We start from the raw sequence: 15,428 nt of genomic DNA, 5'->3' as shown, positions 1-15,428 counted from the left end.
CACAGCTGTGAGAGTGTTAAACCTGCAGATTCTGAATGTTGTATCAAACTGCATTTTTATTTTTAAAAATCAAGAGGTTTGTTGGGGATTGGGTAAAGCAGAAAATCCTTTTAAGCCGAACTACAATGCAAACACTTTAAACTTGCAACTTAAAAATAGTGCATGCATGCACACCTGAAAGGCTATGTATCTTGTGACTTTCTTAATACATTTCTCAGCTATAGTGCAGGCTGCCTTGAAGGGTAGCACCGCTTTCAAAGCATCCCACTAATTCTGAGGAATAATGAAATAGACTCTGAAAGATGGTATAGGGTTAAATTAAATAGTTCTATTCCTATTCTGATGACTAGACTTAGCAGCAGGACGTAGGATGGCCTTTTGGCTTGATCTTTGCTGGCTGAACAGTTCAGAGGTCATAAGCTTTCCACACCTTCGTATGTCATTATACTCATACATTTGCATAGTGCAAAGAGTATATCACTGTATAGAGCAATGTGGCTTCCACCGTGTGTTCTGCCTTCTCATTTGATAGACAGCTGCATTTATTAGGACAAGTAGCAACTGGCTGATTAAAGAGCAAGAGAGGAGGATTGAGGTGGGATAGATCTGCCCTTACACCCCCAGTTTCTGACAAAAAATAAAAATAGTTCCTACAGAGAACTTCCTGTGGAGTAATTACATCACTTTCCCCAGAGGGTAGCATAACCTTCATCATTCCTACTATTTCTAAGGAAGTAAATAGAATAGACACTGCATGGTAGTATATGGGTAATATAAAATAAGGATAAAGCAAAACCTAACACCGATTTGCAGGTGTGCTTGTATGCACTATTTTTTTAACTTTCAACCTGTTGGCATTAAAACGTTTTTAGATTTGCTATACCTTAAAGTGACATTAAACCTTCCTTTTTTTTTTCTTTGTATATAAGGGAGGCACAGATCATGTCTAGATCTGTTCCTATTTTGTTTTTTAAATGTTTAAATTCCTCATTTTCTGTTGGGTCACCACATCACTGTCTCCCCTGTCCCCTACGCGGGTGCCACCCTGAGCTAAGCACCTGCTATGGAGGCACCCGTGCCTGCATGTTCCCTCCATAGACACACACAGCCCTGTGGCAGGCCATGACTCTCCTCTCCGCCCAACAGGTTGATTGATGGCAGAAGGAACCTATGGCTCCTCTGCCCTCAATCTCCTCCCCTGCAACCAGGAAGTTCGGGATGGAGGATCGCTGCAGGAACCAGAGGAGCTGACAGGTAAGTATAGGAGGGGACAGGGGAGTCCAAAAGGTACTGGGTGTTTTTTTCTTAATGCAGAGAATGCATTAAGGCAAAAAACGCCTAGGCCGTAATATTACTTTAAGTGTGAACTCAGTCGACTAACACATGTGAAGTCACTCTTGTGATCGAAATAACAAAGACTTAGATGCTGCGTGCTTTACATACCCCACGTAAGGATTACGTCTCACAGACAGTGCCTGGTTCCGGTATAGTCAGCAAAATTCCACCTTATCACTGTATGTGAAATGCGCTTTCACATTTTTTTCATGTTTTCTTCTTTGATGTCTGTTTATCTGTGCATCCCATGTTTAAACAATACATTTTACAGTCAAGCAAGTCAAACAAGAAATGAAGCAGGTTTTATCTTTCTGATCTAAACCTCTACCCTACTCAACACCCTTAATTGTAATATGACACAGAGGGGCCTATTTATATACGTTTTACACAAGAGTAACACAACTTTCACTCAATAGTCACACTATTTCCTTTGCAATCCATTTGGAAAAAAGTGTGAATCCTAGTTGAAAATTGTGAATCTTGGATGAAAAAATGTATAACTAGACTCCTAAGCATCCAACTGAAAAGACTGCTGGCATACAATGTGCACCTTTGTTCTTTACTACCCTTTTCAAATTTCACACATTATATTGACAGAATAGCTTTGCGTTTTCCCACAGAGCTGAAGGAAAATAAACCTGGGAAGATGTCAAGTCTTAAAAGTACCATGCTGGCCATATACATACTAATAAATACACATAAGTAATACGAGATTTGATTGTTTCAGACTATCCTTGACCTGTAAATGATTGTTTCCTTCAACCAAAAGAATTAAATCCCTTTTCTTAAACATTTATTGGAATTTTAGCCAGGATCATTTGTTCTTCTTCCTTTTTTTCTTCTTTTATTTATTTGTTTTGATGAAAGCAATCATTTTTTTTTCTTTTTTTTTTTTCATTGAACTGCCTATCAAGTGCCATTCACTTCTAATATATGTATGATTTGTTTCATCAAAATGATCGTTATCTAATTTATGCTAATTTCTAGACGCATACAAACATGATGCTGTGCTAAAATATGTAAATGTCTCTCTTTAAATTACTTCTATTAATACCGATCATTTATAATCAATAGGATGCATATCTCCGTATAAAGACTTGTGCAGTGCTCAAACTCATAATGCACTTGTGAATTATCGATATTATACAGATATTATACAGTAAAATCATGTCCAACTAGTCCATCAACCAAGTGCTCTTCTGCTTTCCAATAAAGCAGCAATATCCAAATCACATCCATATAGTGTCCACCACTATGTGAATGATTCCACTTTGTGACTCCACCAATCCTTATGTAATGGACCTCCACTAAATTAAAAGGTCAATCTTGCTTGTCCCCTATAAGAAGGGTTTAGATTGCCATTGGATGAAGTCACTTATGGGAAATCCTCTTGAGCCTCCAAGAATCTTACCATAGAAGTTATATGAAATGGTGCATTGCGTAAAACTGTTTCAAACCAAATTCAAAACATTGCACCTACATACAGCATGCACAAACATGTCTGTGTTATAATCAAGAAGTCTCTGCCAAGGTAGAGACCAGCCCTATACACTCCAAAGCCCAGCCTCTCTCAGCCTAAACCATGACCCTTCCAGGATGCGCGCACCATATCTGAACCCTGTTAAGTGTAGCCCAAGTATAAAGGTGCCCATACACCTTACAACCATCGCAAGACAAAAGTCTTGCGATGGTCGTAAGCTTATTAAAAGCTTGCACGATCTGCCCATCTTGGACAGGCAGATCGTACTTGCGATCATCGAGCCTCTCTGAGGGGCGGTCTTCCGATGACCGCAATGCTGAACGGGCAGTGTGTGCGTGCGCACACCGGCCCGTTCCGCAGTTGTCGAACAAGCAGGCTAGAAACCCGCCGAGAATCGTACGATTCTCAGCGGGTTTTCGAGCCTGTTAGTTTGACAAAAGACGTGCGACCGTGCAGTAAAAACAGTCGCACGCCTTCCATACACCTTGCGATTATAGTACGATCGCGGGATTTCCCGTGATTATCGTGCGATATTCGCAAGGTGTATGGGCACCTTTTAGTCCGACCAAAAGCTGTATTTCAGTTACAGGTGTTGTGTAATGACTCGCATCACCCACTGTCTTCTTCTGTCTATTGAGGGGGCTCTACTTGCCATTGTTCTTCCCATGCCGTCTCACATCTGCTGTTACAAAATGGATGTTCCCACTGTTGCCTTTTCCATGATATGAAATTATTTGAAAATGTAACAGTGAGAGTGGGCCCCCTGCCGTTGTAATTATCATGCCTGGGGTATAGGCCTAGAGAACTGTTGCTAGATATCTCACTGTGTAATAAATTATTGGGGGGTTTATCTCTCCAGCATCTACCAAAAACTAAAATACCACCTTTGGACAGATTGATTGCAAATTAAGTGAGTTCAGCTATCTGATGAAGCGGGGACCTCTTCTCTTGTGTTAAGTCTTGTTGCTGATCTGCAGTTTGTAATGTGAACCCCTTTATTATTATAAAATACACAGAAACATGTAATATGGTAGTAATATTACATTGATGCACACAATTATTAAGGGAAAGTAGAATGTTTTTTTGTTCAGTTTTATTTTGGTTTATTAATTGGAAGGTTTTGAAGCCATTGTGTTATAACATATATATATAAAGGATTTTGTTTCTTATTGCAGGGGCCGCTGGCCAACCTACCTAATATGGACTCTGTGTCACTGAAGGCTGCAATGGTATACATATTTACCGAGTTTTTACTTTCTAGTTTTTTATGAATACATCTGCACTCTCATCCTAATGATCACATATAGAATTACTTTTACTTGGCATTTTCTAATCATTGCTACTAACTACCTCTTCGCAGCAAAGCACAATAAAGAAATCGGCAGTCCAGGAAGCCACTAGTGCATTCAAACAGTGGAGTAATATAGACCAATTACTTGTACTGTACAATAATTGAAATTCCACCCTCTCCTTGTTTTAATAAGTAGCAGCCTTAATGACCCCTTTTATTTGTCCTCTTTAGGATATCATTCCACTTTGTGTGCACCAAATGTCTTTGCAAGATATTGTCTTGTAAAATAGCAGTGACTTTATCACTGAGCTGCACAAAGTCTGTGCTCAAAGCAGAGCTTTGGGAGGGGCCAATCAGGCCCCACCCACTACTGCCTGCAGAAAACTACAGCAGGGGCATAGGCGAGACCAGTCACCTTGCACATGGAAAGAGAGCAGCAGTGACTGGTCTATATTACAGGAAGCTCCTGCACAGAGGAAAGTTTCACACTGGATTACTGCACAGATCTGGAACAAATACACAAAGCTCACCAAGATTCAAGTAACGATAAGCATGACTTTTGTGTTTAAACAATAACTGCTTGTCCTGGAATTCAGATTTCAGATGCAATACAGTGTGTTCTAGCAGCTGACCGCTTCTTACTATACAAGTTAAATGCTTGTTTGGCTAGGGTGGAAAGGAATATGTACAAATACTTGCCTTGTTCCTCGCTCCCTCGGGCTTCTTCCTCTCTGTGCAAGTGGTGCATCATCACATGCCTTGGAGAACTGGCAGTCCTGCATTGTATGGGAGGACGGTGAGGGGCCTACCATGTTCCAGAGCATAGTAAATTGGTGGAGAGCGCTTGTCTCTGGGGAAGCAAGGAATAAGGGAAGCAAGGAATAAGGGAAGTAACCTATCCCCCCCCCCCCCAAGTTAAACAAACATTTAACCCTTGCAGTGGGAGACCAAACTACATGGGTAAATTTAACAACAGCCTGGAGTTGAAGTTTATTTACTTAGGTTTGCCAATAAAGGGTATCACTAAAACTCCAAATTCTCTTTATTGCTAGATAACTGGAAGGAAAGAAAATTATACGTTGTATCCAGCCAATCAGATTAAACCCTCAACACTGTCTGGAAGGAGGATGGGTGGTCCATTTTCCTTTCCACAGTAAAAAAATAATATATTTAACTGCTAATTGAATTTTATGTAAACACAGAGGTGGCATAGACTTTAAGCTGCTGTGGAAGGTGGACTTTTGATATATAATTCTGTCTTCTGTAGAGCGATATTATATCATCTATCAGGTCCTGAAGAATTTATCAGTATTACATACATGAATGCACCAGATTTGCTAAAAGCAGAATCATTTGCAGCATGCTTTTTGTGGGTTTTTTTGTTTTGTATCACGTTTTTACTAATAAGCCACAACTAATTCAGAATGCAAACAAATTGGTTGGGCAGCAGTTTCTGTATGCAGAGCTTTCCCAGTCACCTGATCATAAAGGGTTGTACGTAAATGAGGTTCTGCCTGAACTTCTAATCTCTTTATTGTTAATTACCTTAGGCGCAGTTTGACCGATACCTGGCGGCTCCAGATAATCTTCAGATGCCACAGTTGAATTTCTTCCTCAGCGCCACTGTGAAGTAAGTGACATTATTTACTACTGAAACCTTTAAAACTTTTCTGTTTACATTATTATCAGCATCTATTTCCCTTTGCAAGGCAGAACTTAAAAAATGCTTTTTTTGTAAGCTGTTCATATACATCAGAAGGCTGTTGGACATGATTGTGCATCTGACCACCTTAGACATCTGTAGTGGTCAAGGCAGCCCAAACAACAAATAATCCTATTAAGGGGCGGGTTTGTGCTTGTGGAGGAGGGTGGGTCAGGACATGCTGCAGACACATCTGGTTCTGGCTAAACAGGTAAAATTAATAGCAATTGGACAAGATTTTCTAACCTGTTTTGTCATTATTACCCAAGTGAGATATTAAAATATCAAAATGAATGGGCTACACAGTTAACACAGATTGCCCTAATTGGACCCTGTCATTAAGTATTAAAATGTAATATGGCCATACTTGGAAAAGAAGCAAGTAATTAATACCTTTTCTACTACCTGCACTGCTGGAACACTGCTCTGTTTACAACACAGCTGAAGTGCAAAGGGAAACCAACACTGCTGGGAGTGTCAATCTCCTGGATCCTCTGCAGTGTTCAGTAGTTTAACACGCTGACCTACACAACATTACACGACTCCGTAGATAGTTCATTGGTTCTTTTCCAGGTATTGCAATTTTGAATTTTTATACTTAATGCCAGGTTCTCTTTAATGTACTGTAACTTGTGTTAACATAGTGCATAATGTAAAATTTATAGGCAATCCCTTGCTTATTTCCAGTACTATGCCAAATATAGAAGTTTAAAAAAAACACGGAGACACCATCACCGACTCAAAAAATGGCAGGTAAAAGCTGGGCGGAAAATTGTCAGCCAAACAGTGACGGCAGTCACTGTTCTGGTATTCTGAAAGCTGCCAGTGCTGGCTATCAAATTACAGCAGCTGGCAGGGAAGATTCCCTCTTTCATGCTGTTCATCGCGGATGGGAGAATTGATCACTTTTTTTCTCACTCAGCCTTGTGAGTTTGAAAGAGAAGTAACACCAAGTTTATGGCTAGCTTAACATTGAACAGTTAAGGTATTAATTAGGACTGTCTGTGACACTTCTTTGTTTAGTTGCAAACACCAATGTATTGTTCTACTTGTTTAATCATAAAGGGAATGAGCACATCATTATATGATCCTGTGTTTAACATGTAAACATGTAGCGTGGGTCTCTGTGTTCGAGACAAAGATACTTTCACTACAAACATTTGTCTTGTCCTAGACTCATTAGACCTTTTATTGTGGTGTGACCATGTTTTGCGTCAAACTTTCATAAACTTCCAGCTTATTAAGTCTTCTGGCAGAGGAAGGTTACATTGACCCAAAGGGCAAGATTGGAAAAATATTGCATTTACTGTAAGCATTATTGCAGGGCAGCCGGTACAGTTTGACTTATTGTGTCTGCATAGTACATTAGTAAAAATCCATTTGTGTGTATGTCATACTTGTGCCAAGTATCAGGGCACATTGATCATGAAGTCCTTCCACTGTGCTCTTAATGACTGTCCCATATTTATTAAGTTCTTATCATATTTTCAGATGTTGAAAGGAAAAGGGAACATACATAGTGTAAATGTTAAATTCAATCCATAAAAAACACTCAAGCTTTTTTTTCTGTATTGAGTTCACTCATCTCTCTTCTGGCCCCTGTTGTCTCCTCCGATCCCTACTATGTCCCCAAAGCCTCAGTCACCTTTTCAGAATCGGTGGTCTCTCCTTTCTTCCCTCTTCCATTACAAATTGCCATTACTGATTATTGCAGTCTCCTCTCATCTTTTCCTCACTGGTCCTATCCTATTCTGCTAGTCCCAGGTTCCAACCTCTACCATTCTGATCCACAATCCCTGATCCTCTGTGCCTCCTCTCCCATTGAACTTTGCTGTCACTGAAACCTAGATGTTGCTTTCCCATCCTGCACCCAGTGTCCCTGTCTCAACTACCCAGTCTTTCATCTTGCTTTACCATTACTGATCCCCACTACCTACCTTTCCTTTAACACTCTGCCATCACTTAATATAGATGCCTCTTTAACTCATCCCTTTTTACTGTTAATGATTCTTGTTCCCACCTTTATGATAGCTATTATCTGCTGCCTCCTAACCTATCCTGCTCCGCCATCCCTGATGCTCTCACAGCCTATCTCCCGTTCCACCATAACATGAAGCACTATCCCCTTAATAATTTCTCTGTTCATGGTCTGCCCAGTAACTGATTCCATGTTATATTTTTCAAAGCCCTACATGCCAAATGAAGGCTTGCTGCAGATCACTCTCCGCTTTAGCTACAGTGTCAATAACATCTGCTAGAGGGTGCCAAAGATATCACCTGCTCATTGTAACGTTGAGGCTGCCAATAAATTGTAGCTGGGCATTGACCAAGGCCTTGGTGTAAACACTGTTACCGTAAGCCTCTGCTCCATGCCCTCGTATTCTTCTCCTCTTCTTTATTTAGTGTAGTGTGGCAACTCGGGAACAAGAGGAAGCTATAACATATGAGATCCACCAATCCTTTCTGTGCCCCAGGGCACCTCTGTAAAATGTGGTCCCTAATGCAAAACTATCCCCAACTATGGGGCATATATAACATTGCACAAACTGAGAGTAGACTCGTCTGGAGCAAAACACTGGAAGCAGAGACATCACCTTGGTAAGGCAACTAAAGACTTTCATTGTGTGTCTGTATCAAATACAAAGATGTAAAAAAAATTGTAGCCGCTCAGATCAATTTGAAACTAGCAAAAAGGAGAATGGTACACATGAGCACTATACTGTGTATATAGCACCATTTTATCAGATCAAATGATTTACCCTGCACAGGCACACATTGCAGTCTGCTGCAAACCAGACCCCACATAACATGAAGTGAGGGAGACTTTCATTATATTAAGACTCCAGACAGGTTTGATTTTGTGATGCTTTAATGTGGGAAGTATATTTATATTTAGAAGATGAAATGGCATAAGCTGTAAATAGCATATACAGTGTATTTATTGTACCACATTTATCCCAAAATGCCAAACCATATTTCTTTTTAAATGTAAAAATCACAACTCAAATTTTATCTTCCGATTAAATGCAGATGTTAAATGTAAGACACATTTATTGTAATTTGAAATACAAGTGAAACTCGAATAATTAGAATATCGTGCAAAGTTCATTTATTTCACTAATGCAACTTAAAAGGTGAAACTAATATATGAGATAGACTCATTACATGCAAAGCAAGATAGTTCAAGCCGTGATTTGTCATAATTGTGATGATTATGGCTTACAGCTCATGAAAACCCCAAGAACCCCAAATCCACAATCTCAGAAAATGAGAATATTACATGCAATCAATAAAACAAGGATTGTACATAAAAGTACAAGCATGCATATGTACTCAGTACTTGGTTTGGGCCCCTTTTGCAGCAATTACTGCCATTACTTTTCCACGATATTCTAATTATTCGAGTTTCACCGGTATACCGTGTTTCTCCTAAAATAAGGCACTGTCTTTTTTCGGCTCAAAATAACACACTAGGTCTTATTTTCGGGGTAGGTCTTATTTTTTTTTTTAATGTACAACAATCCAAAGTTAATGCAAATCCAAATTAAATAATCCAAAATGGCAAAGTTAAGAATAGGGTGATCAGGACAATCGGGGGTGCCGTACCTTTCCAAGAGCAATTTGGTAACCAGAATGAGCGAAGTGCGCTTTCACTATCGATTGCTCGCATTTGGTATCACTCCACCTGTGAAAGGAGCTGTGCGCTATAGAGGAAGCATCGGCTTGTGCAGCTCTGCTCCCTGCAGGGCCGCCTCGCTTTCTCTAGCGCTGGCTTCGTTGGCACCACTGAATCTCTCCTGCGCCTCTCCAGGTCCCCCCTTATGCCACTACCAGCCCTGGGAATGGTCACAACTATGTCTTATTTTCGGGGTAGGTCTTATATTTTAGCAATTCCCAAAAATAGTACTAGGTCTTATAGTACTAATAGTACTAGGTCTTATTTTCGGGGAAACACGGTACTTGTTCAATTTTTACCCGACGTGACCCCATCTTTTATATTTTACCAAAAAATTGGGTAATAATATATGTTTTATCATTTAATATAGGGGAAACTGTTTTTTTTTTTAAAATTTCGGTAATTTTTCCTTAATATAGTAAAAAAATAAAACCCCCAGTGGTGAATAAATACCACCAAAAGAAAGCTCTATCTGTCCCCAAAAAAGGGTATAAAATTCATTTCAGTACAGCGCTGCATGACGGAATAAATGTCAGTTAAAGTACCGCAGCGCTGAATACTGAAAAATGGCCTGGATGGGAAGGGGGTTTAACACCGCGGATGTCAACTGGTTAACATACAAAATTGTTGAGCAAAAGGGTACATCCAAAGAGCTAGTTACAGAATTCAATAAGCAGTTATGTATTCCAGTGACCAAGCGGGAAAATGAAACGCTAAGAAAAATGAAGGGATATATTGAGGTCTCTCTCTTTTTGCCCAAACTTTGTCCCAGCAACTAGAATTTACACTTTTTAGTAATACATTTCAATTTTGACCCCTGTATTGCAAGTCAAAAAGGAGATGACAAAATCCCAGCCACAGATATATTGATAAACTAACAGATTCCAATTACATATCTGTGCTTTTCAACTAGTATGAGAGAGTAGCCCCATGATTGTTACACATAAATACATTAGATGGTAATATGGCATTTTTAGCATGCATATGTTTGATTCAAAGCAGACCAGCCATCTGTGCAGTCTATCGGCTTTAAATGCCCACCCTTATAACCCCTTAGTGACACAGCTTCAGAAAATTGTTTAGTTCCTGTGGACCGGAGCAATTTTGCCATTTTTGCTATGTGTTTGTTTAACCATAATTTCCATCTTCCTCTTGCATTGCACCTACACATATAATATACCGTTTTTGAAGGGACAACATTGACTTCAATTTGATATGACATATGTGTATATAAATTCTTTAAAAAAAAAAAAAAACTGCATAAACATAATTTAAAAAAGACACATTTGTCACAGTTTTGGCAATAATAACGTGTACATTATTAGGAAGGGGTTAACAAGTCACATCAGTGCAACATCAGTGACCAAGAACTCCGCTCCAGTCTGTTCTGATCCCAGTTATTCTTCTATTGGAAGCCACCATCTTATCTCTAACATAGCAAATAGAATTGGAAGCCAGGGTGTCAGTCGCAGCCTGCGTATCAATGACACCACTACCCTTCCTGTGACAGTCATGTGTCACTGCTCTCTGGATTCATGAGCAAACCGTGGGCATTGTTAGAGATGAGATGAGGGCTTCAATGTTGGGTTTTGACAAAGTCAAAATTTGCATATCCAAAACAGGGTTGTTTAGTCTGCACATTTATGGGAATAAAGTAATGCACGTGAAACAACATATTTTGTATGTACCATCATGTGTAAACCTAGATTGATATGTAATGTTCATGTCAAGCAGCAGCTAGCTGAACAACACATCTCGGTGTTATATGAAGCTTCTGGAGTAGAGTTGATTAAATCCCAAATTTGAAAGGGACATTGCACTACTGTGTCACTTGCTTTTAGCACTCTAAGACCGGGGTTCAGAAGCATGTTGGTGAGGAGCCCCGCGATAGCAAAAATTATATGATAGACCTGAGACTATTTCTGCATAATCTGTAATCACGTTGAGTCAAATGTTGTTTTACTTATTTTTAAGTATGTTTTTTTTATTCACTGTTACTTCATTTAGGGGCTTAGACTGCATTATAATAGGTTTCCTTGAGGTGATTAAAATTAATTTTGAAGTGACCCTAAACTCGGGAGTTAAACCTTTAAAATGCATTTAAGTACCTTAACTATTAACAAAAATGAAGCTTATTTGTGCATAACTAAGCTGTAGGTTTTAGGATGAGCAGTGCTATGACCACTACAATTGGAGGTCCCATCGAGAACAAGGCTGGGACTCTTTATTGAAGGATCATGGGCTCAAGCCAAAGCACTTTACCATGTGAACATGCCTGGTGAATGGAAATGTTCTCTAATGTTAAATGATAATAATAACAATCTCCCAGAATATGCACTAGCTATAGCCCACTGTGTAATTGGTTTTACACGCACACAGACACATCAAAGTGCTTGGGCATCCTAGACACTGTGTTACTTCGAAAATACATTGTTTTGTCCAGGAGACATGAATATTTGAGAGCAGAGTCTACCTTTATGTTCATTTCATTCTGACTGAAAGGTACAGTGACATTGGAGAGAGATCCGGACTTACCAAGGGTACCTGAGTGACAATATTTGGGGCTGTGTCGATGGGCTTTGGACTTGTGTTAATGGGCAAATGCAGTGTTCTTTTGGCATCAGTTTGAGACACTTCTGAGATAATTCAGAATTCATTGACCTGTACAATTAACCTGCAGTTAACCTCCTTCTAACCTGCATTTGGCCATAAAGCTGCTTTTGCATGCCTTCTAATGGGAGAGAAGCTGTTCCTACGCGAACAGAAGACGGAAAAGAGAGAATATGGCACGTAGCCTAAACACGTTATACCTAGCAAGGCGGGTTCACATAGGAGAAGGATTTTCTGCTATATATTAAGCAGACATTTTGTACCTATTCTGGAATACATGCTACATTTTATTATTTATTTCCTTTTCACTTTTGTAAAGATTTTTCTTTAGTTGAATTTTATGGTGAACTATTTTTTTATTTGTATTTTAAGCTTCGTTTCTCCATTACATTCAACAATTAGTTGAATACAGGACTTCTTTCTCTTTACACATTTCCAATGCGCTTTGCCTTAAAGTGAAGGTCGTCATCCTACAGTGTGTAATTGTTTCCTAGGAGCTTACATTTTTTGTGACTTCTTACGCTTTCAATGTCTTGACTGTTCTGTACAGTGCCTGACATGCAACGACCTTCAAGTCTTATCTGTTCATAGAAAATGCTGTGTTACCGTAAAAAAATTTATGTATTTATCCCTGGATGTGTTGTGTGTTTTTTTTATTATTTATTCAGAATATGCCAGATTGAATTATACTGCTTATATTATTATGATATACATTATTTTTTATATCATTTAAAGAGCTCAGATCTAATGGAAATGCAAAATATTTTTTTTAAAGTGCTAAACATGGTAAAATAACACATTTTATACCCCTGTCTTGTAATTTCCGTATGCCATTCAGGGCCACATTAAAAATATTACTTTGTGCCTGTGGCCACTTTTACCACGACATCATATTGATTGACTGCTCCGCTCATGTACAATAAAACAGGCAAAATGAGAAAAAATTTTTTAGTGGATTATGTTATTCGACCAATTTAAATATAAATAAATAGTGTTTAGTGGAGCCCAACTCCTGGTTGATTTACACCGGAACTGCATGGGTCCTACCCTCCGCACTGCATGTGGTAAATGCTCATGCTTCCTTGTGCTCGTGTATGATTACATGCAGTCAGCCACGGACAAATGCTGCCGCTGTCACCCTGTCATTAACTTGATTGGGCACAGCGGCCACATCTGTATGGACCCACCTGAAATTCCGGATGCCAATATCTGTGGGTTCTTGCTGCAGGAATCCTTAAACACCCATGTACAGGAGGATGGCGAGGGCCTGGTCTTATTCCAGAATGTCAAACAGGTTATTTGGTTGGGGGAGCATGGGTATATTTATAAGTAGTCTAGAATTTGGCTTTAAGTAATTGGCATACAATGACAGCGACATACTTTGAACATCGCTGTCATGAGGGGCTTAAATTAAAAAAATGAACCCTTTAGGGTGCAACACAAATCTGCAGCTCTGCTGCAGATTTGCATTGTAATGTATTAATTTTTATAAAAATGATAGTATAAAAATTTATTTTTATATATAAATTTTATTTTTAACTGTATTTTTTTACACTTTATTTTTACATTGTTTACACGTTTATTTATTTTCAATTATATCAAGCAGTCATTGTGAATGAATCTCACTATGACTGCTGGTTAATTTAATTAACTAATTTTTGTTTATTATTAGGCTGCTCCAAACTTAGGAGCAGCTATTAATAACCTTGGCGACACTGACCCTTACATTCTGATCCTGCAGCGTATCAGGACCAGTGTCATTAAAGGCTTCTGATCGCTCCCACAACAATCAGAAGTCTGAAACAATGTTTCCTAATAGAAACATGTAGCTTAATGTTTCTATTGTGAAACATTTAGCAAAAAGCCGGTACAGATCGGGATTTCCTAATCCCGATCTGTACCAGCTGTCAGACAGTGACAGCAAGTGCGGTAAATACAGCTCTGCTATTACTGTCAGACACCCGATTCCTAAAAGGGATTGGGTGTCTGTAATAGCGTAACTCTTTCATTAATGGATGCCTCACTACTGAGAATCAGCGGTTACTGGCATTACAGAGCACCAGATAGCTGCTCATGTACATTTGGGCACTTAGTGACAGGGACGTACGCTGCCCCATTCTGTCCAAAACAGAAACAAATTTTAGGCATTAGATACAGTTTTAAACAGGCTCTAATGGAGTAGACAGACATTAGGTCATCATTCAGCCCTATGTCACCTTCTTCAAATATTCTCTAACTCACTTACTGTATTAACTCCTAATTGGTCTTTTTTTCTTGATTTTTCTTTGCAGGGATCAGATAATTAAACAGTCCACAGAACTGGTATGTCAAGCTTACAGGGAAATTTATGATGCTGTCATGAATCCCGCAAATATTTACAAAGAGCCAACAAGCATTCTACACAGATCTCCACAACAAGTTCAGAATCTTTTGTCATAAATATTGTTTACTTCTTTTTCTGGTTATATTGTTTATTTTATTATTTCAATAAATCATACTAATATCAGTTGAATATAATGTGTGTTTCATCTGTTCACATTCCTTTGTAACCTTTAAAGTGGACCTTTACCCCCTTTCACTAAAAATCACATGCAGCTCTGCATGCTGATATGAAATCATCTGACATTCATTAGTTAAAAAAACATATTTTTATTGTACTTACAATTTCTTTTTTCCTCTTCCTGGTCCACTTGGGCACAAATGATGTTATTGTGCCCAAGAGATACATCCTGGTTACATCAGCAGAGCATTGTTGGGGAAATCTTATCTGTAATCTCACAAGATCTCAGGGAAAGTCATTTTCCTCCCCTGAGATGATGTGCATGGTCACATGTGCCAGAGTTCCAGGAAGTAAAGAGAGATGAAGTAATCTACCCTTAGTAAAAATGGTCACTGTCAGAAGAATGGGGAGAAAAAGAAAAACAAGGTATGCAAAGAATAAAAAGCCGGCAATTATCTATAAGTATCTGTTTGCCGCTTACCATTACTAAACATTTCTAAAGGTTTATTTGTTTTCATTTCAAAGATATAGATAAAGTTCCCCTTTAATAGTCTTGGAGCAGACTTGGGACTCTTTCTTTCTTTGTGATAGCGTTGGGTGATGTGGCGGCCATGATCAAGCACGGTCACATGGGAGGGGAGTCACATGATCGCCATCCCCAGAAGTATTGGGTATTTTTCTCTTTTCAGCCAAACTGAGCAGTGGGTGGATTCCGGGAAAATGGTTATGTGCAAAAGGGAAAGGTGGCAGCTAAGTCAACTTGCTGCTTTGAACTGCATGGGCTGTATTTGTAATTCAGTGTCTTATTATGCAAAATGAATCTGATCAGAATCA

At 39.0% G+C, this 15,428-nt stretch overlaps 1 protein-coding gene across 1 annotated transcript in view; it reads left to right on the top strand.

Annotated features, from left to right (window-relative positions):
- Positions 1–14,600, top strand: part of COG6 (component of oligomeric golgi complex 6) — a gene marked incomplete at its 5' end in the record, with an annotated part of 72,000 nt that extends 57,400 nt beyond the window's left edge. The window contains 3 exons of the mRNA XM_018556471.1: positions 3,991–4,044; positions 5,657–5,736; positions 14,386–14,600. Of these exons, the coding sequence (XP_018411973.1) occupies positions 3,991–4,044; positions 5,657–5,736; positions 14,386–14,533 (282 nt within the window). The remainder of the gene's footprint in view (positions 1–3,990; positions 4,045–5,656; positions 5,737–14,385) is intronic.
- Between the last annotated feature and the right edge of the window lie 828 nt (positions 14,601–15,428).

This window comes from Nanorana parkeri, unplaced genomic scaffold (genome assembly GCF_000935625.1).
Source record: "Nanorana parkeri isolate BGI_ZX_2015 unplaced genomic scaffold, ASM93562v1 scaffold238, whole genome shotgun sequence".
Taxonomy (NCBI): domain Eukaryota; kingdom Metazoa; phylum Chordata; class Amphibia; order Anura; family Dicroglossidae; genus Nanorana; species Nanorana parkeri.
This window is presented reverse-complemented; position numbering and strand designations above follow the sequence as displayed.